Source organism: Myotis yumanensis, unplaced genomic scaffold, assembly GCF_028538775.1.
Source record: "Myotis yumanensis isolate MYYU_CA2020_CCGP unplaced genomic scaffold, mMyoYum1.0.hap1 SCAF_10, whole genome shotgun sequence".
Taxonomy (NCBI): Eukaryota; Metazoa; Chordata; class Mammalia; order Chiroptera; family Vespertilionidae; genus Myotis; species Myotis yumanensis.
Window position 1 is genome coordinate 58492732 of NW_027223761.1, and position 23667 is coordinate 58516398.

General features: G+C 47.0%; 1 protein-coding gene across 4 annotated transcripts in view; it reads left to right on the forward strand.

Annotated features, from left to right (window-relative positions):
* Positions 1-23667, forward strand: part of SMCO4 (single-pass membrane protein with coiled-coil domains 4) — a 59698-nt gene that overhangs the window by 28690 nt on the left and 7341 nt on the right. For all 4 annotated transcript variants that reach the window (XM_070426893.1, XM_070426897.1, XM_070426894.1 and 1 more), the window contains exon 2: positions 11657-11733. In XM_070426893.1, coding sequence (XP_070282994.1) covers positions 11657-11733 — 77 coding nt within the window. The remainder of the gene's footprint in view (positions 1-11656; positions 11734-23667) is intronic.

Consider the following 23667-nt stretch of genomic DNA (forward strand, 5'->3'; position numbering starts at 1 on the left):
CCTTGCAGAAGCTGCCCCGTCTGTCCCTATGTTCCCACCATTCTGTCACTCAGCACAGCCCGGGTGACTGTAGAGGCACAGCAGGTATCATTTCAATCCCATCTCCCTGCAGTGTTGAACTTGAAGCCCAAGAGTTGGTGAAGCTGGGGAAATGGGTCTGGAACTCAGGTGGCCCTGGTTTCCCGCCTGGAGGGGGATGCTGGGCTGCCATGGGGCAGGAGGAAGGAAGCCCCAGGCAGAGAGAAGCCCAGGTTTGGGATGTGCTCTTCAGGGAGCCCTCCGCTCGCTGGCGCTGCCCTTCCTTGGGGTAGTTTCTTTTTGCCTAAGCCCGTGGTTGGCAAACTGCGTCTCGTGACCCACATGCGGCTCTTTGGCCCCTTGAGTGTGGCTCTTCCTAAGCCTTAGGAGTACCCTAATTAAGTTAATAACAGTGTACCTACCTATATAGTTTAAGTTTAAAAAATCTGGCTCTCAAAAGAAATTTCAATCGTTGTACTGTTGACATTCGGCTCTGTTGACTAATGAGTTTGCCCACCACTGGCCTAGGCTAATTGAGGGGCTGTGTTTCGTCCCTTATAACGAAGGGTCCTAAGTAATATGTTGTGACCTTCAGCAACTCACTCAGCTTCTCTTAGTCTTGTTCTCCCTGCCGCGCCCCCCCCCCCCCCCCAGCCATGTGGACAATGGGGTAACATTAATCACCTCACAGTTTCTGAGATGTCCAGATGAAGTAGTAACGTATGTGAAAGCTTTGGGGGGACTGTAACATAGGAGATGGGGGGGCTGTTACAAGTGTGGCGATTATTTCACTACCTGACAGTAATGATTTGATTGTTCTGAACGTTGTTGGTTTCTTAAATTAAACATTCTTACAGAAACAAATGATGTCTTTAGCATGTTCCATTTTTTTAAAGAGTTGAAATAAGCTTGACCTGACCTAAGTATTTGTTGGTAATGAATGAATGGTTCTTGATAAATTATGGCCTTTTCAAGCCTAAAAAAAAGCTTTCTCTGATTTGAGCTCTAATTATGTCTTGGTGAGCATCGAGTACAGCTGTCACATCAGATGGGTTGCTCTCCATGCCTCTGTCCCAGGGGAAATCGTGCTAAAATTTTAGAGCGATTGCACATTTATTTGGCTTTGGAGTTAAGTAGCCATAGGTTTGACTCTCCTGATGTTGTCACTTACTAAACTATGTTGTCTTTGAGCCACAATCTTGTCATCTGTGAAATGGGACTAATAGTCTCAACCCTGCAGATTGAGGATTAAGATGATGTATTTCAAGCCCCTAGCTGTGTCTTGTATGTGGTAAGTGCTAAATAAATGTAGCTGCTACTATTAAAAATGATAGCTTTAGTAATAGTTGCAGTTAAAGGGGTAAGACTAGAAAATATCAATATGAACTTGGTATTTAATGCCAAAATGAATGAGTATCAAAATCAGCTAGTCAACTACTATCAGGTGCCTTATCTGTGTAAGGGGTAGGCGTAGATGGATAAGAAGGCCTATAGCACCATTCCTGTCATTTGGGGGAACAAGTCACATGCATATAGAAAAAACGGGCAACCTACTAGGAGCTGGGCTTTGGGAGATGGCAGGAGATTGGAAAGGAGGAGGCATCCCAGAGAAGGAAAAGGTAACAAGGGAAGGGGAAGTGATGTAAAGACTGAAACGTTTAGGGCAGTGGTTCTCAACTTTCTGGCCCTTTAAATACAGTTCCTCATGTTGTGACCCACCCATAAAATTATTTTCGTTGCTACTTCATAACTGTAATTTGCTACTGTTATGAATTGTAATGTAAATATCTGATATGCAGGATGGTCTTAGGCGACCCCTGTGAAAGGGTCGGTCGACTGCCAAAGGGGTCGCGACCCACAGGTCGAGAACCGCTGGTTTAGGGTGCTCTTTGGACTCTAAGTGCTCTATACCCATTATGCCTCATTTTCCTCTTTCATTTTTCCTGTCTTCCTGCTTCCATCGCAGACCTGCTTAGTGTTTCGAATCATTAGGGTGAAGATCTATATCTATACCCATCCTGCATTCCAGGGTTTAACACTTACTGCAGACTTGTTTTCTCTGTGAACAGCTGGCTTCTTGTTGGCCCACACCATCAACTCATGAGAATTCTCTTAGAGCAGTGATGGCGAACCTTTTGAGCTCGGCGCGTCAGCATTTTGAAAAACCCTAACTTAACTCTGGTGCCGTGTCACATATAGAAATTTTTTTATATTTGCAACCATAGTAAAACAAAGATTTATATTTTTGATATTTATTTTATATATTTAAATGCCATTTAACAAAGAAACATTAACCAAAAAAAATGAGCTCGCGTGTCACCTCTGACACGCGTGTCATAGGTTCGCCATCACTGTCTTAGAGGATTTTGCCTCCCCCCTCTGATTTGCTTGGCCTTGTTTTAGTTTCCTGCACTGTGAGTGGCTCTTTTGGAGTTTTATCGTGTTGAACCTTGGCTGTCAATTCAGCAGAAGTTTGTTGAGCACCTACTACAGGCAGCTGGTAGGGCTGGGGGCTCAGGAGGCCTGAGGAGCAGGGAGATTAATGAGCTGGGTGGCCCCTGCCCTGAAGCCACACACTTAGTAGAAGAAACAGATGGGCAGACAGATTCTAATTAAATGTTATTAGTGCTTTATTTTGGTCGGATAAGGGAAGACGTTTGGCGGGAGCCCCAAATCCTCGAGTCCTCCGTCTGCTACTTAATGCTGTGCTCCATTCGCAAAGGCTGTCTACCTCCCCAGCCCAGTCTAGAAACCTGCATTCTTTCTCGGTAGCTACAGTTCTGATGTGAATCTTTGTGCCTCGTTCCCTGATGGTAAAGGGCTTAGGTTCTTTTATCACCCCACCCAAATCCTCCTCCAGGCAGAATGTCTAGATGGAAATTCTAGATCTGGAAGTTTGTTCTCTTCCTCTCTTCCCACAGACTCACACCTGCTCCTCCCCTGGGTTCTCCATCTCATCAACCCAGAGGCCTTTGACACCTCCCTTTCTCACTCCTATTTTTTTTAAATATGTTTTTTATCAATTTTAGAGAGGAAGGGAGTGAGAGAGTGATAGGAACATCAGTGATGAGACAGAATCATTGATCAGCTGCCTCCTGCATGCCCCCCTGCTGGGGATCGAGCCTGCAACCTGGGCATGTGCCCTTGACCGGAATTGAACTCGGGACCCTTCAGTCCGCAGGCTGACACTCTATCCACTGAGCCAAACTGGCTAGGGCTCTCACCCCTATTTATTATTTCCTTTCTTCTACTTACTCTGGGCCTTTCTTTGTTTGCTAATTCTTTTAGTTGTAGGGTTAGGTAGTTTATTAGAGATTTTTCTTGTTTCTTGAGGTAGGCCTATAGTACTATGAACTTCCCTCTCAGGACTGCTTTTGCTGTGTCCCATAGATTTTGGGTTGTTGCGTGTTCATTTCATTTGTTTCCAGGAAGTTTTTAACTTCTTCCTTGATCTCATTGGTAACCCATTCAGCTATACCAGTGGTTCTCAACCTTCTGGCCCTTTAAATACCCATGTTGTGACCCAACCATAAAATTATTTTCATTGCTACTTCATAACTGTAATGTTGCTACTGTTATGAATCGTAATGTAAATATCTGATATGCAGGATGGTCTTAGGTGGCCCCTGTGAAAGGGTCATTCGACCCCCAAGGGGTCGCAACCCATAGGTTGAGAACAGCTGATTTATACTAATAAAAGGGTAATATGCTAATTAGACCACACATCTTCCGGACAAAGCCATGAGGGTGGGGCCGAGGCAGAGGCAGTTAGGGGTGATCAGGCCAGCAGGGGAGGGCAGTTAAGGGCAATGAGGCCAGCAGGGGAGGGCAGTTAGGGGCCATCAGGCTGGCAGGGGAGGGCAGTTAGGGGCCATCAGGCTGGCAGGGGAGGGCAGTTAAGGGTGATCAGGCCGGCAGGAGAGGAGAATTAGGGATGATGAGGCCGGCAGGGGAGGGCAGTTAGGGGCCATCAGGCCAGCAGGGGAGGAGTTAGGGACCAGCAGGGGAGCAGTTAGGGGGCGATCAGGCCGGCAGGCAGAGGTGGTTAGGGATGATCAGGCGATCAGGCAGTCAGGCGAGCGGTTAGGAGCCAGCAGTCCTGGATTGTGAGATGGATATCCAACTGCCGGTTTAGGACTTCCCATCCCCTGAGGGGTCCCGGATTGGAGAGGGTGCAGGCCGGGCTGAGGTACCCTCTCCTGTGCACGAATTTCGTGTACCGGGCCTCTGGTTGTTTAATAACATGCTATTTAGCCTCCATGTGTTTGAATGTTGATTATTCACCAAGTCCTGTCAATTCTGTCTCCTCCTACTTCTTTCCTCATTGCCATCTCCCAAGTCCAAGCCATCATCTCCAGCTGTAGGTCATGACCCAAGCCATTGGGTTCTAAAAATAATTTAGAGCAGTGGTTCTCAACCTTGGCTGCACATTAGAATCACCTGGGAATCTTTTTAAAATCCTGATTTCTGGGCCTCATCCTCTGGAAATTCTGTTTCTTTGTTACTAATGTGGCCCCACCCCATAACAAAGAAACAGAATTTCCGGAGGATGAGGCCCAGAAATCAGGATTTTAAAGATTCCCAGGTGATTCTAATGTGCAGCCAAGGTTGAGAACCACTGATTTAGAGGATCTTTACTAGCATTTAAAAACAAGAGAAAGAGAAGTAGAATGAAAAACTTTAGAGTGGAGTCCGTGTAGTGAGGCTGTTTTATTTTGTGAGACTTGTACTTGTGTGCAATACAAGTTTTACAGAGAAAGGTTAACATTGCTAAGAGTTTCACCTATATTGATTTACTTATCCTCCACAACAACCTATGCTGTAGGATCATTATTGTTACCCTTGCTTTACGGATGAGAAAACTGAGGCTCAGGGCATTTGAAAAACTGGCCCAACATCACAGAGAATGCCAGTGTCCCTGCCCACCCACCAGCCCAGGCTGGTGGCCAGCCTCTCATAGACTGTGTGTGTGTGTGTACTAGTACTGGGTGGCAAAGTAAGTGTCTTTTTATTCTGCAAGTTGTGGTAAAAAAAAAAAAGTTGGAGAGTTTCTTTTTGACAGATATCTGTACCTTCACCCTTACCCCCTCCACATCTCCAAGCAGCAGCCACAATAACCTTCTACAATGCACACTGGATGATGCTTCTCTATGGCAGGGTCCCATACTCTTAGGAGAGTGTGCAGTCCATGTGGTGACAGGCCTGTGGAGCCTGGTCCCGGCTGGCCACTTGGGCCTTGCAGCTCATCCTGCCTCAGAGACTTTGAGACGCCCCTCCGAGGCCTCTGAATGTGCTCCCAGTACCTCAGCTCAGGCCTTTCATGGCCTGTTCCCAAGCTATCCTGGACTGCAGTTCACAGCATGTACTATATCCATAAAGTAATAGTTTCTTGTTCAGTTGATGTCTGTTTGGGGTAGGGACACATAGGCTGGCTCGCACCCCAGCCCTGGGGGCAGTGTCTGGCATGTCAGTGAGTGAATGCTTACTGGGTGTTCCACTAGCTGTTGGTGTCCGACTAAAGGGGTCCATTTGCCTGCCCGCTTCAAAGCCCAATAGGACACAAACAGGAGCTTGCAGCAGAGAAAGTGGCCCAGGCCTAAGAGTCACAGGTGAGCTAATTTAGCTCAAATACCTGTCTCTTAGATGGCTTCCCAGGGATGGGCTGGCTGTCTAGGCAAAAAATCATTAGTCATGGTGACTAAGGGAGTTAGGATCATGGTCCATACTGATTGGTGATCATTAGTCATTGCATCTGGTCCTGATATCAGCCATGGTGTTGCTTGGTCTGGTTTCCCTGCTCTTCTGGGCCTGGAGCTGAAACACAACTGAGGCCTAGATGTTCTCTCTTGTGTCACCGAAACGCTTTCTCCATCTGTGGTCAGCAGACCTGAGATTAAAGGACAAACCCCACACCGTGGTCTCATCACCCCAGTGTCCAAATTCGTACTCTACAGGGTGAGCTGAATAAAACCACGTAATGTGCTTTTCATGCTCCGCTGCTCTGACCTGTCTGAGTTGGAGTAATTCTTCTCTTCTCTGCCATGCAAAAGAAAACACAAAAAGACACCCGACCTTCTATTTGGTCCATACATTTCCCCCTGCCCATACATTGGGGGAAAATGTTAATAGACTCTTTCTATGAATATGTTTAATCAAAGAACTTGATGTGGATACAGTAAATTGGCCTTTGGTTTTCTGTCTGCATAGATGATAGCAGGAGGGCTTTGCAACAGAATAACCTTGGAGTCAGGACTTCGGTAAGAAGATCAAGCCACTGTTTAATTTGATGTTTCATTCTGTGAAGTCACCTACAGAGAAATCAAACATTTACGTAAACCACTGCTTTCGGTTCTTGGCATGTGGCCAGCACCACTCACGTTGGGCTGGATGAGCTCTGGGAATGCATAAAAACCTCTCGTTGCTCCCTCCCACCCCCCACCCCACCATGTATAGATAGATGGACAGGAAAATATTTACCAGCTCCGAAACACCCTCTTGTTTCAAAGCCTGAAACTTCTTCCGCCACATCATGTTCCTGCCAGAGTCTGAAAACGAACAGGCCTGGGAAGGCCCAGGGATGCGTGAGCCTTAGAGAATGGCATGCATCTATCTGCGTTGCTGATTTTTCAGGTGTTGCTCTGAGATGGAATTCAGAAAATTCTCAGGGAGTTTTGATCCTCTTGATTTCTAATTTTTGTGATGGAGTTAGAGTCGCAGAAATATCATGAGTTGCTAATTTAAAAAATAATTTTCTTTTTTTTTGTATGAGCAATTCACACTGATTGTAGACATTTGGAAAAATATCAAAAGCCGTAATGCTGAAAATTACCCATAATTCTAGTATTCAGAGATAATCACTTACAAAACATTTTGTTGTATTTGCATGCATCTTTGTATGCATAATTAAGATCATTGTGTATGAATTTTTATTTCTATCTTCCCCATTTAACATTTGAATATTTTTTCTTGCGTTGAGAGCAGTACAGAGTAGGGGCTCGTCTTCGTTTCCTCTGGCTGCTGTAATAAATTTCCCCAAACTGGGTGGCTTAAAACAACAGAAATCTAGTCTGTCAGAGTTCTGAAAGGCCAGAAGTCTGAATCAAGTGGAGGCAGGACTGTGCTCCTTCCGGGGGCTCTAGGGTCAATCTTTTCCTCGCCCCTCCCACTTTCCGGAGGCTGTTGGCATTCCTCAGCATGTGGGCCCATCCCTCTAATATCTGCCTCTTTGTTCACATGCCTTTCTTGTGTGTTTGCCTATGTGTGTGTGTGTGTGTGTGTGTGTGTGTGTGAGAGAGAGAGAGAGAGAGAGAGAGAGAGAGAGAGAGAAATCTCTCTCTGCTTCTATTCTGAGGATACTTGTGGTGGCATCTAGGGCCCACCCAGAAAATCAAGGCTATCTTTTCCTCTCAATCTTATCTTAATCACACCTGCCAGATCCTATAACATTTTCAGGTTCGAGAGTTGGGGCCTGATGTCTTTGTGGTTCTTATTCAGTGTAGTGTAGGGTTAAGAGCTTGGACTTTGGAGCTGGGCACGGTGGACTCAAATCCCAGTGCTGTCTCTTAGCAGCAGAATGGCCTTGGGTGAGCATCTTAACTCTCGGTGCCTCTATTTTCTGATCTGGAAAATGGGGATAAAAACAATACCTACCTCTTTGAGCTGATATAGGGATTGGGGGTTAATAACATGCAGAGCATCTAATAAGCATAGGATAGTGCCTGGTCCATGTAAGGATTAGCCGTTACTAATATAGTTGTTATTTTAATGAATAATTCTTTGTAAAATGTTATTTTAACGGCAGCATAAAACTTTATGAATCTACCATAGTTTATCTAATTTCCTTTTCTTGGCTATTAAGTTTATTTTTAGTTGTTTTTTTTTTTTTTTTTTTTTTTTAATTTCATATAGAACACTGCCATGGATAGCTCTGAGGGTTCGGTTTTGTCCCTGTTTCAGATTGTTCCCCAGTGAAGTTCTGAAGATGGAATTACAACATCAGATGGGTGGACAGTTTTAAGCCACTTGTAAGGATATAACAAATTGCTTTCCAGAAAGATTGTGCCTGTTTCACTCCTACCAGTCGTTGAATGAGAGTGCCCACTTTACTATGGCTATACCTGTATGGAGTGTGATCATTTTAAACATTCTCAGGTATTTTGGCTTAGTTTGCCCATTAAGGCGGAGATGTAACAGCAAAAGAACTCAGCACAGTGGTTCCTTTAGCAAGGACTACTCGTGCCAGCAAGGCAACTTCTAACGAGAAAGTAAGTCCTTGCTTTGTTAAGTCTCCAAGTGTTGTCTCTGTTCTATATGAAGCCTGGAAACTTCCTGAGTGTTCTTGAGAGTACAGGGAGGAGTGCTGGGGGAGAGGATATGTTAGTAGCAGGGTACAAAAGGATTTTAATGAAAAAGTTTTGTGTTTTCAAACTTGAACATGGAAAACTCTGAGCATTTTATGGGATGAGGGAGGCATTTGAACAGAAAACAGAGCAATTTAATCACTTTACAACTAAAGCCATGTGAGGGATGGGAATAGGGGTCAGGAGGGGACAGCTTCTGCACTGCCTGTCCGAGAAGGTGGGGACCAGCCCTGGGCAGGCCGAGGGCACAGTCTCCACCTGCTCTTTGCACCCCTGCCACCTGTTAGCCACCTCTCCTTTCTTGCCCCATTTCGTGGTCTTGCCCAGCCCCGTCTCTGGGCTGTAGAGGAAAAGCAGGGTCCTAGCTGAGTAAAAGATGGGAGTGTTTTTTTTCTCAATGGTGAATTGGTTTGTGTGCACCATGTACAACTGGCCACAGAGGAGTTCAACACTAAGCAAACCAGCTGTAGTAGACTAAATAGTAGCCCCAAAGATGTATCCAAATAATGTTTTCTTATTTGGCAAGAGGGTGTATAAATATAATTAAGACAAGGATTTTGAGATGAGATCAATTTGGATTATCCAGGTAGGCCTAAATGCCATTATAAGTGTCCTTATAAGAGAACAAGAGGGCGATCACACACATACACACACTCTCACACTCACACCGCAGTGAAGTGGAGGTGTGATGTGGCCACCAGCCACCTGATGCCGGAAAAGGCAAGGAGTAGAGTCTCCCCAGCGCCTCTGAAGTGATTGTGGCCCTGTGGACACTTTGATTTTGGGCTTCTGGCCCCCAGAACTGTGAGAGGCTACATTGATATTGGCTTACACCACTCAGTCTGCGGTAATTTATTACAGCAGCTGCAGGGAACCCATATACCAGTCTGTGCTCCATTTAATAAGACAGTTCCATTGATTGTGTACTTGGTTGTGTAGCAGCATCATCCTATATAATAAAAGGCTAATAGGCAAATCAATTGAACGGCGGAACGACTGGTTGCTGTGATGCACAATGACCATCAGGGGGCAGACGCTTAATTCAGGAGCTGCCCCCTGGTGGTCAGTGCACTCCCACAGGGGGAGTGCTGCTCAGCCAGAAGCCGAGCTGACGGTTGGCGAGCCCAGCGATGGTGGCAGGAGCCTCTCCCGCCTCCAGGGCAGCGTTAAGGATGTCCGACTGACGGCTTAGGCCCGCTCCTCAAAGGGAGCGGGCCTAAACCGACAGTCGGACATCCCCCAAGGGCTCCCAGACTGCGAGAGGGCGCAGGCTAGGCTAAGGGATGCCCTCTCCCCGCCCCAGAGTGCACAAATTTCTTGCACCAGGCCTCTAGTATGCTATAAAAGCTTTGAAGGCTCTCCGTTTCTGTACTTGTGAACCAGCAGCAGAGTTGGAGAGTGGCACTGGTTTGCAGACCACCCTTGGAGTACCACCGGTCTCCTTTGTTTTATGAATGAGGCCCAGAGAGGAAGTGGTAGGACTGAGATTAGAGTACGGTGCCTCTGCTGCTTGCAGTGGATAGATGGGATGTGGCACCAGCCTCCTGGGGCCGGGTCTGGGGTGAGCAGACAGGAGAGCTGTCCTGCTGCCTGTTCTGTAGGCCAGCTGGTGTCCCTGTCACTGTTCTGTACCCTGCCGAGTGAGAGCGGATGCTCCAGGGAGCCTCTTAGAAGGCCCAGGAACCAGGGGAAACTTGCAAAGCCTCTGCTGCAGCTAATGAGCCAACAGCAGCAGGCGAAGGATCCTGTCAAGGGTAAAGGTCATTGCTTGCTGTCCACTTAATTTTCATTTGACTGCTTTAGTCCTGTGGTTTGGGTGTTATTTTCTGTCTGCAGTCCAATTTTAACTTTCTACATTTCCTGAATGGTAGTTATCATGAAGAGAGTGTGGGATTGAACTACAGTCATCTTGACTATCAGGCTGCTTGAATAAAGTCCATCCAACTTAACTTGGCATTCAGGGCCCCCTGGAGAACGTTCTCCTTTCCAGCTCTGCCCCCCACCCTTCCCTTTCTTACACCTTAATCCCTGAACTTGACCAGAATCATCACTCCAGTACAGCAGGGGACTCGAAGAGGCTAGATTCTTGAAGCCCGATAGTAAGGTTAGTTCATGGTTGGCTAACTCAAGTGCTAACGGAAACCTGTAGCAAGGAGATAAATCTTTAAAGGTCTCAGGGAAGAAATGTTCACATTTACTAATAGACTCTAAAGGCAACACAAACAGCTAGTACCAGACACCAGCATCTGGTCTACCATCCAGCGCAGTTGAATCACCAGGTGATTGTAGCCAGGCAAGAGCAGAAGAAAAACCAACCTGCTGAGCCCAGCACTCATTGCTGACCTACTAAACCATGAGCAAATAAAATATTCATTGTTTAAGACAAAGAAAAAAAAAAAGGGCAGCACAATGAATCAAGACTGAGTTATTACACTTCTTATTTTAGTAACTATGGGCATTGTATAGTTACTTAATTATTCTTTGCTTACTGTGGGCACTTTTCCATCTCTCACCTTTTTGTATTTTCAATGAAATTTTTATTTGTTTTGTTTTGTTATGGATAACGCCCATATTAGGAGTCCCTTTTCTCCAGTATCTGGGCTTCCATCTTAATATTAAACACTGCTGGGATTTTATGAATTATTTATTGGGTCTGTTCTCTGGGCCTCTTTCTTTCCTGTCAGATATTATGAGACAGAGGTTGAGGCCCTGGTCACTCTCTCATCTTTTATTTTTTCCAAGGCTTTGTTTCAGAAGCCTTTTTTCTTAACCCTCTACTTTTGTTTCTTTTTCTAGTCTCAACCCTCGATCTCTTATTTTTAAATCAGTGATTTTTGGTTGCAGGGAAAAGAGATGCCGTGGCACCAGCTTAGGTTAGTAGAGGGTTTGTTGTAGGAATGTCGGGAGTTGTAGGGAGCAAAGCTTGACCGCCTGCTGGGAGCTGGAGCAGGAAGGCCCCTCTGACTCAGGGCTGCACTGTCCTGCTCAGTGTGTGTGTGTGTGTGTGTGTGTGTGTGTGTGTGTGTGTGGTGTGGCATGTCTGTTTCCCTGAATCAGGGCTCACTACTGTGTGCCTAAGTTTGCAAGTCTTTATTCTCAAAGGAGGGAAGGGGGCAGTGCGGCTGATGGTGATATGTCCATCCCCAACTCGATCAATTGAGGGAGGGGAGCCATGTGATCGCCCTCTCAGCACGGACTTGGGGCATGTCCCAAAAATAGGGTGTGCGGAAGGGTAGCCCTCCAAACCTATTATACCTCTTCTTCTGATTTCTCAACAGGAATAACTCAAGTCACCTCTGCTGGAAATCGGTTTGCTGAAACTATTGAAACAGCAATTCTTGAAGTTGAAGAAAAGGTAAGGGGACGTAAATTCATATCTACTCAGGTTCTCTTATCAGGGAAACACACGTGTGGGGAGGGAATCCTATCCCTGTCGTTCCTCAGACATGCCTGGTTCTGGATGTCATATTTCACCCCTCTTCTCTGCCTGGCACATCCCTCCATCCCTCAGGGCCTTTCTCAAATGCTACCTCCCTGGAAATGAAGGCTCTTTGGTTCCTTCCTGCTGGCAGTGATTCCTCCCCTTTGGAACCCCATAATATTGTCTTACCGACATGTATTGTATGGGCCTCAAGTTTTCTTTGTGCTCCTCCCCTGACGGCTCTTCTCCCACAGCTGCGCTGAGTGTGGGGGCTCCTCCTCTGTGACCTTCCCATCCTGGCATTTCCAACTTGATTATAGTTGCCTGTTTGTGTGTCTTTCCAGTGAGCTCCTCAGGGGCAGACCTGAATTGTGCCTGGGACGTAGTAGATGCTCCATAAACGTTTATTGAGTCAACAGTGAATCGGCCTCCTGCCAGCTAGACTGTCAGCTCCTGTGTGGGCTCCCTTTGTACCTCCACCTCTCCACTCGTTCTCACGTTGGTTCTGTTCTTTGAACTTTCATCAGAAATTGCTAACCTTCTCTAGTTTTGCTTTGTGTTTTGACTATTGGTGAAATGAAGCTCAGAGGAAAGCTTTTGTATCTGATTTTTCTTTTTCATGGGCAATTTGAGCCCATGTTCAGAGCCATAATCCAGCAGCTGGAAGGGAAGGGAGGTGACAGGCAGGTCAGGAAACCAGTGACCGCAGGAGCCTGGCTCCCCGCCTGCCTCACCTCCCTGTGGCTGGTGGTGAATGGGCCTTGCGCGAGGTTGGGGTTTGGTCCTCTTATCTGCCGGCATCCATCCATCCGTATGCTCTTCAAGCTGCTTTAATCAGTGGACGATTGCGTTTTAACCCACTTCCTTGCTCCGAACATTTTTGCATAAACGAATGTGTCAGCAGTTTCCTAATTTCAGACTGTTTACTGCGCTTGTTAAGTATCCCAGAGACATTCCTTACCAATTCTACTAGTTTTCTCGGTTACCATCGTCTTTGAGGACTTGTCCCAGCCTTTCCTACCTAACAGTAACCAGCGGTTGTCTCTCATAGCTGTAGAGTTCTTCCCTTTTTACAGGGCTTCTACACACATCATCGGATCTTTTCCCACCAGTCCTAGCCAACAGGCAGGACAAATGGTCACTTCTCGTGTTCAGGCAGGAAACGGACTCAGCAGCTCAGTGTCTTACGTGAGGTCACGTCATCAGTGTGAATGGAGTTGGGTATTTCTCTCTTCTGCACCATCTTACCATCTTGGTCCTTCTCCGTGGAAGCCCCCGCTGCCGTCACAGAACCTGACTCTGTCTCTCACCTGTCTCTTACTCACCCTCACTGTTCCTTTTGGGGAGGGGAGCCTGGATCTGTTGGGAGATGCAGTCTTACCCTGGTGTCACCCCGAACCCCAGCCAGGCTGCTTTCTTGAGGAAGTAGATGTCTGTGGATATCTTGCTCCCAAGACCTTCTAGAGCAGGGGTCCTCAAACTTTTTAAACGGGGCCAGTTCACTGTCCCTCAGACCGTTGGAGGGCCGGACTATAGTTTAAAAACAAACTATGAACAAATTCCTATGCACACTGCACATATCTTATTTTTAGTAAAATAACAAAACGGGAACAAATACAATGTGGCCTGCAGGCCGTAGTTTGAGGACCCCTGTTCTAGACAGTCTGGTAAGTTTTATTTTTGGTAGGGCTCACTGAAACGCAGGAAGCTTAATGAATTTACGTTAATGCTGCCCTGTGTTACACTATGAGTGAACGGGAAGACGCTAAGAGAGGCTTGATCAGCTTAATCTGGCTGTATCTCATGATGTTCTTTCCCTCCCTTCTCCTTTCAGTCATTGCAAATGGTCCCATCAATCAAGGCGGCAGCTCACTGCTCTATGGCCATGTGGGATTGTTTAGTTAATTGTGACTTTGTAAAAATGGCTCAACGTTTAATTAGAAAGCAGATTGTCAGATGACATTTTGGTTTGTCCTCTGATGGGGGAATTGGAAACTAGGCTCGTCATGATAGGAGACAGGCTCTGGTACAGAAGGAGGCGTATTAACTGAGAGCAGCATGGGATTGCAGTGAGTCATTGTTTTCCTACAACAGGCCGCCTTCTCTGGGCTTTTTGTGGAGAGAGACCTCCCTCTGCATCTGATGCCACCTTAGATTTTCCTAGGGGAGACTCTAACTTGGAACCCCCAAACAGGGTGGTACTTGAAATGGTGTACTTATCAGGGTGCAGGACTAGATACCAAGAACCTACTGGCGCTACTTAAAAACATCAGTATCAAGAAATCAGCAAACCTATTATGATGCTTGTAATTGAAGAAAATAGCTTACATTTTTTTATTTGCAATTTCGGTGTGATGCAAATACCATTTTACTGTGAAAAGTTATTGTTTCTATTGTTTCTTAGCCCCAAAGCTGGTATCTGCATTACTACTGAGGGCCATCATAGAGGCGGCCTGCGCGCGTCCTGGTTGAGTTTGGTCCCATATGCTCCTCATGTGTACCTCCCCTTGGCTGGCATACAGGTGGACATTGGAACACCATGAGAGGAGGTCAGGAAGGGCCACCAGTAAGAATGGCCCCAGGACTCCACCCCTCCACAGGTCACCTCTGTTGTATGTAGCACTTTTATACCTTTTATATCAGTTAGAAAACTTGTATATCTCATGGACATCTCAAGCTTAATGAGTCTAAATATTTACTCTTGGTTCCTCCTACCACAACCTCTTTCCAGACACCACCTCCCCACCCCCAATCTCATTAAGGTGCACAGCTGTTAACTTGTTTTTTCAAGCCAGAAACTGGGGAGTCACTCACCTTTCTCTTCCTCCAAATCACCAAGTCCTAGGGATGCTTCTGAAATGCATCTGCTGTCTTCCACATTGACCTCCCAAGTCCGACAGAGTCATTGCCTCGGTGACCACAGAGGCCTCTGAACTGGCTGCCCTGCTTCCACTTTCCCTCCATTCCGTTCAGCACTTTGGACCCAGAGAGATCTCTACAAGTACTTGTCACATCATTTCACCCCCTTTGTTAACCCTGTTAGTGACCACCTCCTGCTCTTGGACATATCCCCTACTCCCAGCATGGCCCATGGAGAGACGGCACCGTCTGGGGCCCAGACCTGGCTGGAGGTCCCACAGCACTGTTGACATCACACTGAAGTGGCTTGTAAGATTTTCTCCCTTTCACTGTTGACTTCCTGGGCAGATAGCAATGGCTTTCATTTTTCAAATGCAGTAGAATAACTGCTCACGAAGGTATACTTAGAATGGATGTTGTGTCCTGGGAAATGGTACAGGGAGTGATTTCTTCCTCCAAACCCCAGAATATCAACTCTTACAACACAAAGGTGGACCACTATTTCATTTGGATCATGAATAAGTGAATAACCAATATGTAATCAACTAAAATTATAACACCCTTGCGACTTTCCAAGTAGCACTCTCCTCGAAATATTTTGATATAAAAATGTGTGCAGTATTTTAGCTTAGGCAATCATGAATAAAACTTGCTCCAGGCTGGTAGAAGAAAAGACCGATTTCAACAGGGGAAATAAGAAACACACTAAATATTAGTACACAGCTTTCCTTTTTAGACACACATCTCCTATCCTGAAACCTATTTGCTTTCCTTATTTACTCTTGAGCTATTCTTTTGTGTGTTTGTGGAGCGATGTATACACAAATACACACCTGAAACAGAAGTTCTTAGTTGAGTGATGCTCCCCATTCTCCTCAGGCCTTTCATTCAAGGTAATGAATGGGAATACTGAGTTTTCAGCTTTATTTTTGATGGCCTCAAAGTAAGACAACTTTTCTATGACCTTGAATTAGAAACTTTTTATGCTACCGGTTTGGTGGGTCACTCTGACGAGTTACAAGCCAAGACTGTAGTGGGAATACCAGGCAGGGTGATCTTAATACAGCGTGGCACGCACTGTGGTGGAGTTGGTCATAGAGCAGAGGGATGAAACTTCACTCACTTTGGGGAGTGGGAAGTCATGAAATGCTTCTAAGGCATGTGACCTTTGAGATAGGTCTTGAATGAAGAGCTTGCTAAGTGGAAGGAGTGACTGGGAGAAAGAGGTAGAACAGGGCATTTCAGAGAGCTGTACGGACAGAGGCTGGGAGTCAGCAGGAGCGTGCTGTGCCTAGATTGCTGCCTGGAGGGCTACTGTGACCACACCACGGAAGGTGGGGTGGGGTGGGGGCTGGAGGGCAGGCAGGGGCCAGATGGTGCAGCGAACGCCCCTGTGGAATGTTCCCCTGGGTCGTCACTGGATCTGATTTGTCTTTTACGGCAGGGGTTCTGTAGGCTCGGTCTCTACTTTTAAGGCTTCTCCCAAGTGGCAGGAGAATGGTGATCTGATTCAGACATGCAAGTTCTTTTATCAATTTCTATGGGTGTGAGACTCACAATCCCACAGACTTCCAGGTTCCAGGTATGACTGCGGGCCACCTACCAGTAATTACAGAGATGTTATTACAAGTTCCTGAAATGTGATTGGTGATAAATGACTGCCCTGTTGGAGTGTATGGATGACCGTGTTCCATATTTCACTGGGCGTTCAGCTGCCTCGCCTGGCTCAGCAGTGTGCGTTTCAGGGTCCTATGGAGCACAGGCCCTTGGGGTTCCTGGGGATCGGAAACAGTGCTCTAATGCCATCTTGAATTTGTGACAATTTTTTATTGCTAAGAATCCAGATATTTAATTGTCAGTAACTGTTAGCTTGGCTTTCTAATGATCAGTTTAGCATGGTTTGGTTGGTTGTTAACCTGGAAGTGTGAAGAGATTTACAACAGGGATGTGTTTTCACTTAAGAAGTTCCAATAACTAGACTTTAAACACGTATGAGGTTTAAATGAGTCATCTCTACCCCTTTGCTAGAGAAAATGTACACATCTCCTGCATCCATCTCTACAGCGATTCTTCACGATGGTTACCACATTCTGTTTTGTTGGTAAGGAAAAGTGTGTGGAATGGACAGGTTGTAGTATCCTTTGCCCTGCCTTCATGGGCAGTGATTTTAGAAGGATTTAGAAATGCTTGTACTGCCTGGCCGGTCGAGTGTCATCCCATGCACCAGAAGGTTGCCAGTTCAATTTCCAGTCAGGGCACGTGCCTGGATTGTTGGCTCTATCCCCGGTAGGGGTTGTGCAAGAGGCAGCCGATCCATGTTTCTCTCTCTCTCTCCCTTCTTCTCTCTCTAAAACCAATAAAAAACATTAAGAAAAGGAGAAATGTTTGTACTATTTAGGGCTCAAGAAAGTGGAAAGGTAAGGTGGGGAGGCTGTTACAGAATCCTCATGAACTAAGATGAGGGCCTGACGTAGGGATGGCGGGGATGGGGCTGAGGGGATATGTTTGGAAGATGTTTAGGATAAGGGACTGGAGGACTTGGGGAACAGTTTGATGTAGGGAATACAGGAGGGGGGAAGCGTCGGGGAAACATTTAAACATTAGTAAGAGGAACAGGCTATACTAGTGGGGAAGGTGGGCAAAAGGTGATCAACTCTTTAAACAGGCAGAACAGACGAAGGGCCTATTTTAAAGGCATAAGAGGGCAAAAGGGCAATTAATTTTGACTGAGGGGACCAGGGGAGTTTTCTCAGTGGTGTGAATACATAAAGCCAGCCAAGATGAAGAGACGTGGCCATAGGCACACGTTGACCTGTTCTACCTCTAGATGCAGAAGTCCAGCTGCTTGACAGGGCTGGGCTTGGCACACGGGGCCTGGAAGGCCAGGCCAAGTCTGCACTGTTGTTGGCACTGGGGGCCACCGAAGGCTTCTTAGTTAGAGGGCTAAGATCACAGAGGGTTTAAGTGGAGTCGTTCCGTCTGAAGATTGAGGATCAGGAGGTTGGAGGCAGGAGGCTATGTGGGGAGAGACATTGAGTACCTCATTGAGGGCAGGGAGAGCATGCAGGCTTGGAGTTCGGAGTGCATGTGTGTCTGCAGCATTTATTTCATCGGGAGGTGGGGTGGGATGTGGAATCTGGAATTAGTACAGAGGGAGAATACAGCCCCTAGAATGGGGCTGTGGTGGGTAGGTGGGGGCGGGGGGTGGCAGGTGTAGTGGTGGAAGGCGGAGTTGAAGGTGGCTCGGAGACCCCCTCTCAAAGGGGCCATTGGGTGACTGGGTTTGCCTTAGCAGCAGCGGTGGTCTTCCGGGACCTAGCTCATTGTTGACCTGGGGACTCCCTGGGCCTGGCAGAATCAGTCGACCTTGTCTTTAGTGGTCAAAAGCCTTCTTTGTTCTGTGCCCTTTGCCCAAACCATCCATATGTTTGTTCCGTTTGGTAAAACCAGCTTAAGTTTCAGCAAAAAGAGGTGGCATTGAAATAAAAGCCACATACTTACCACTCAGTGACAGACTCAATTTCAGCAGCCAAGTGCATTGTCTGATGGGGTGCTTCTCCTTCCCTTCCCCCAAAATCCACCCTGTAGAGACGCAAGAACAGAGATAAGCTGCTGTGTAAGTTCGGATTTGATAGCAGCTCAGTTTACTCTCTGCTTTTTGCACAATATTTTAATTTTGGCAGCAGTCAAGGCCTATGGGGGAAGCTTTGAGACATTCGCCGGTGGACTGTAGAGTCCTTTTCGGAAGGATCTCCTGGCCTCCTCTGCTCTTCTCTCACTCGCTGGACATGAGCAGCATGTCCCCGTCGGCCGAGGGCCCCTTCCCCTCGTCTGCTCCAGGCTTCCTTCTGCCTTTCCTTCCGGCCACTGCTCTCTAATCAGAGATGTGGTCCCTTGTAACACTCTCTGTATTACAGTCACCTTATGCTGCTTTGTGTTTCTTCACAGCACTTCACTCCTTGACATATTTATTTGTCTCTGCCCGTCTCCCTCTGCTAGCACGTGTGTTCCCTCAGAGCAGGGACTCTGTGTTATTCATTATTCCATCCCCACTGCCAGGACAGTCCTCACGCATCGCGGTTGTCCTATATTTGCTGAATCAGTGACTGATCTGATGGAGCCGTCGGTTCATCAGTCTGCATATTCACTGCAGGTTCGTCTGTGCCTGGCCTGTGGTCGGCGCTCTGTGGGTGACTGAATGAATGAATTGGCGCGTGAATGACTGTGTGATGAGCTAGTCCCAGCATTGTTGAATAAATGAATGGATGAGTGAGCATGCCCGCCTCTTTCTGCAACTGACCCTCGCTCGATGGGGTTGCCCCCAGCTTCCTTGTTTGTGAAGGCCCAGATGTATGTTCTTGAGTGCGTGAGGTGGTGGCTTGTGTTTGATGATTCAGCCATTAACTTACTCTTTCTCCGTATGTCTGCCATCCGCCAGGCTCTGTAATTAACTTGCTGTAATTGGGCTTAGAGCTGAATGTTTCATTTTAAAGATGCCATAAACAGCCGCCGCTTGTGATATCTTGGTTTTTAATGAAGACCCTGCCAAATAGAACATGAGGATGGAGGCACGTGTCTGGGAGCAAAGGGGCCGTCAGCTCAGGCCTGGCCACAGCAGCAAGGACAGGTGGTGGGGCCTGGGAGAGCGGTGGGTCTCTGCTCCCGGGATGCCCACCGTACGCAGGCAGCGCCCCGGTGTGAGTGTGCGCATCTTCCTCCAGGGTCGAGTTTCACCCAGAGATTTGGGGGAAATAACACTTAGAGCGGTGATGGCGAACCTATGACACCTCTGACACGCGAACTCATTTTTTTGGTTGATTTTTCTTTGTTAAATGGCACTTAAATATATAAAATAAATATCAAAAATATAAGTCTTTGTTTTACTATGGTTGCAAATATCAAAACATTTCTATATGTGACACGGCACCAGAGTTAAGTTAGGGTTTTTCAAAATGCTGACACGCCGAGCTCAAAAGGTTCACCATCACTGACTCAGAGAATATTAAAACAAATGTGAGTGTTTGTTAGAGGGGAATCCGACAGAGCTTGGTGGCAAAGAGCAGGGCTCTGGAACCAGACTTCTGGGCTTGAATCTGTTCCACCACTCACTTGCTTTGCGGTCCTCGTTTCTTGCCTTTTAAGCTGGGAGCCTGTGACGCAGCAGAGCCTGCTGCATGGGGACCATGTTGTCAGCATTCAGTGAGAGCCGCGCAGCCTCTGTCACGGTGCCAATCACACGGAAAGCAAACAAGGGCTAATGTTCTGTGCCATTGCTTGACGTTTTTAAGATAAAAGAGGAGGCAAATGAAATTTTATTCTTGCAGTGAATCTGCTTCAGACCTGGCCTCCAGGGATGAGTGTTCACTCACTTCTGCCATATTTGAGATGGAAAAGTTAGCAAAGCATCACCTTAAGAAAACCAGCACGTACAATTGCCTAGTATGCATGTTTTCACTAGATCGCCACCCAACCCTGTCTTGGTCTTGAGCTGTCACAGAGTTGAGCTGTTGTTAACAACGTGCTAAATTAACGACGCTTACTTTCAGTACCTGTTGTCTTAAATACTTAACTGAATAGCAGGTGAACTTGAAGGAACCTACAGGTTTGGATAAAGGATTGCCATTTGAGGAATGCCAGTCCTTAGAAAAGCTTGTGACTTCTCTGAGCGCGTTCAAATACATTCTTTCCATTTCATCCTCATAACAGCTGGTTATTCATCAAGGTAGAGGAGATGTGAGAGTGGAAAGAATCTTCAGTAAGTCTTGGGTCCATCTTTTTCCGCTGATTCCTGAATCCCTTTTACAGCATCTCATTAGTCTCTTGGTTTCTCCTAGAGATGGGGAGCTCCCTACCCAAAAAGCAGTCCAGTCTTACTCCCGGTAACTTCTGCCCCCTTTGTTCACCTTGTCTTCTGAGCACACCTAATCCGAGCACTTCTTCTGCATGTGATTAATGTTCCTTTTGGTATGCAGACCTTGTGACTGAGTGTTTCTACAGTTTTTTTTTTCTGGGAACATGACTTAACCATTTAGTAGCCCTTCATGGGTGTAAGTCTTCTTAACCCAGTAATTATCAACTGCAGGTCACAGCCCATCAACTGATGGTGAAATCTCTTTTAGTCGATTGCAACTGGCAATTTTTTTCCTAGCGAAATAAAACAAAATAGAAAAGATGATCAGAGTGTTGCACATCATCAGCTTGCATATTACCTTTGTAAAACCTGGGTTTCGGTTTGTGTGGTGTGTGCTGCTGTTAACTTTATCTGTGCATTATAACTATTTAAAAAGCCACTGTTTTGGACCCTCTCACAGGAATTTCAAGTGCTTCATTTCGGTTTAGTCGTCGTCTTTGTCCTTTCCATGGTTGAACTTGCTTCAGGTCAATTAATTAAAATGAAGTTGCTGTGCTGGGGGTTGGATCACTATTCATTTAACTCTGAAACGCCTCTATGAAGAAGAGCAGTGGGCTGTTGGGGTTAAATAACAAGATCTATCAAAGGCCCTGCTCTGTCTGCGTCCCCACCGTTCTTCAGTGCGAGGAGCTGGTGGTTGAGCACCTCGGGTCTCTGTGCAATTGCAGGGCAGGCCCCTGCAAAGCCAGGGTTTCCTGGAGGTTGGAAGAGCCTCCTCTGCCCGGGTTCTTGGAAGGAGCGTGGAGTGGGGACCAGCCTGCACTCGCACGGCTTCTTTGTTCTCCGAGACAAGCAGGAGAGGTGTCATCTCGTCACATCTTGGCCTGAGAAATGTGACAGTAACTGGGACTGAAAAGGGAGGGGCGGAAAGAGCAGAATTGAGAGTCCCTCAGAGTTTTCAGATCCTGAAGTCCCTGTGTGTGTTGGGATGGGAAGGTGGCTGTGGGGGGAGGGGATTCCTGGGACGGGACACTTAATCTCTGGGGACAACAGCTGGGCTTCAGAGCCCCGGTCCTGTGCCAGGCACTTTCATGCAATCCTCACATTGTGTTTCTTTCACTTTGTCATCCGGGCTTGACGGAACCCCTGCACTAGTTAAATCCGACATCCCCAGCCCCCAGCCCTGCACCTGCACCTGCCTCACCTCCCTGTGAGATCTGTATCTCTGACCACAGGTGGGCTGTGGTCCTGGGGTTACTGCTGGGGTGACACAGTCATCCTCTAATGGATTTGTTCTCCCCTCCTGGACAGCTGTTTAATAGCTTCTCTCTCTTAGACTCCTCCTCCCTCCATCTGCATCCTTAGTTGATGACACTCTTCCCATTTCCCTGCGAACCTCTGAGAACTTGCACAAACTCCTGCCTCCATGTTGGGCCCCAGTGCAGGGCCAGTCCCAGCTGGTGCTTCTTTCCCCATCAGTTCCTTCTCCTGGTCCATTTTCCCTCCTCCAATGCACACATTCTGTAACTGCCCAAACACACGAAACACTTGTCCTCACGTTCTATATCTGAGCCTATTTTTATAATAGTGTGATGCATTACCCAATAATGTTTTAATCAGTGACGGACCACATGTACAACGGTGGTCCCATATATTATAATGGAGCTGAAAAATTTATGTTGCCTGGTGATGTCATAGCCTTGGTAACGCTGTGCAATGCATTGCAGTTGCTTACAGTGTTCAGCACAGTAACATGCTGCACAGGGCTGTAGCCTAGGAGCAGTGGGCTACACCGTAGAGTAGTGATGGCGAGCCTATGACATGCGTGTCAGAGGTGACACGCAAACTCATTTTTTTGGTTGATTTTTCTTTGTTAAATGGCATTTAAATATATAAAATAAATATCAAAAATATGTCTTTGTTTTACTATGGTTGCAAATATCGAAAAATTTCTATATGTGACACGGCACCAGAGTTAAGTTAGGGTTTTTCAAAATGCTGACACGCCGAGCTCAAAAGGTTCGCCATCACTGCCATAGAGCCTAGGTGTGTAGTGGGCTACACCATCTAGGTGTGTAAGTGCGCTGTATGGTGCTCACACAAGGACACATTTCTCAGAACATATTCCCATCATGAAGTGATGCGTGACTAATGGTGATGGTGATGGGCGATGATGGCAACTAACACAGTATTTCACATGTACCAGGCGTTATTCTCATGTATCATTTCACTAGGTGTGATTATTGTCCCCATTTCTCAGATGAGAAATCTGAGGCACAGAAAGATGAAGTAACTTGCCCAAGGTCACAGGGCTGATAGATGGCAGAACTGGGATTTCCACGTAGACTCTCAGCCTCCGAGTCCTGTCTTGAGAGGAGGTGCCTTCTTGTGGTCTCCATTCTCTCTGCTCCTTCCCACTCTAAGACCTACTCACATCTTCCCCTCCCTCCTCTCCACCAAGCTGTTCTCTCAAGTCACCCATCACCCGCACGTGGCCGTGTCCAATGGGCAGCTCCTTCTTCCGGTCACATCTTTTTAGCCTCTTTTCCTGACTCCTCTTCGCTTCCCCAGATCTAAACGTCAGATTGCACCAGGGCTTTGTGCTCAGCCCCTTTCTCTGTCTGCACTCACTTACCGGCCTCGAGGCATTCCTGCCTGCAGCCCAGCCATCTCCCTGAACCAACTCATTCTTCCAACTGCCTGCTCAGTGTTGGCTGCTCAGCTCAGGACGTCCAATAGGATCTCACACCTGACGTGTCCATGCTCCCCACCCCGCCCCCTTGCATCTTCCCTGGCTCCCTGAATGGCACCTCCAGGCTTCCACACATAGAGCCTTAGTCTGCTTTCCTTTTTCACACTCCAGTTCCAGCCTGCTGGTAACTCAGGCTGACTCTGCCTTCAGCGTGCACTCAGTCTCTGACCGTGTTTCACCATACCTGCCCCTGCCCAACACAAGCTACCAAGTGTCACCTGAGTCATTCATTAGCATCTTCTCTGATTTCTGGCCTCAGCCTTGCCCCTCTGCTGTGTATAGTCTTGACAGTGTTCAGTTTTAGATACGAGCAGAGCCCTCTGGTGGCCACCATCTTGCCCTCCGCCTGCTCCCACTGTCTTTACTTCTAAAGGCTGCCCTCTGCCCTCTCCAGTGCTGCCTCTCA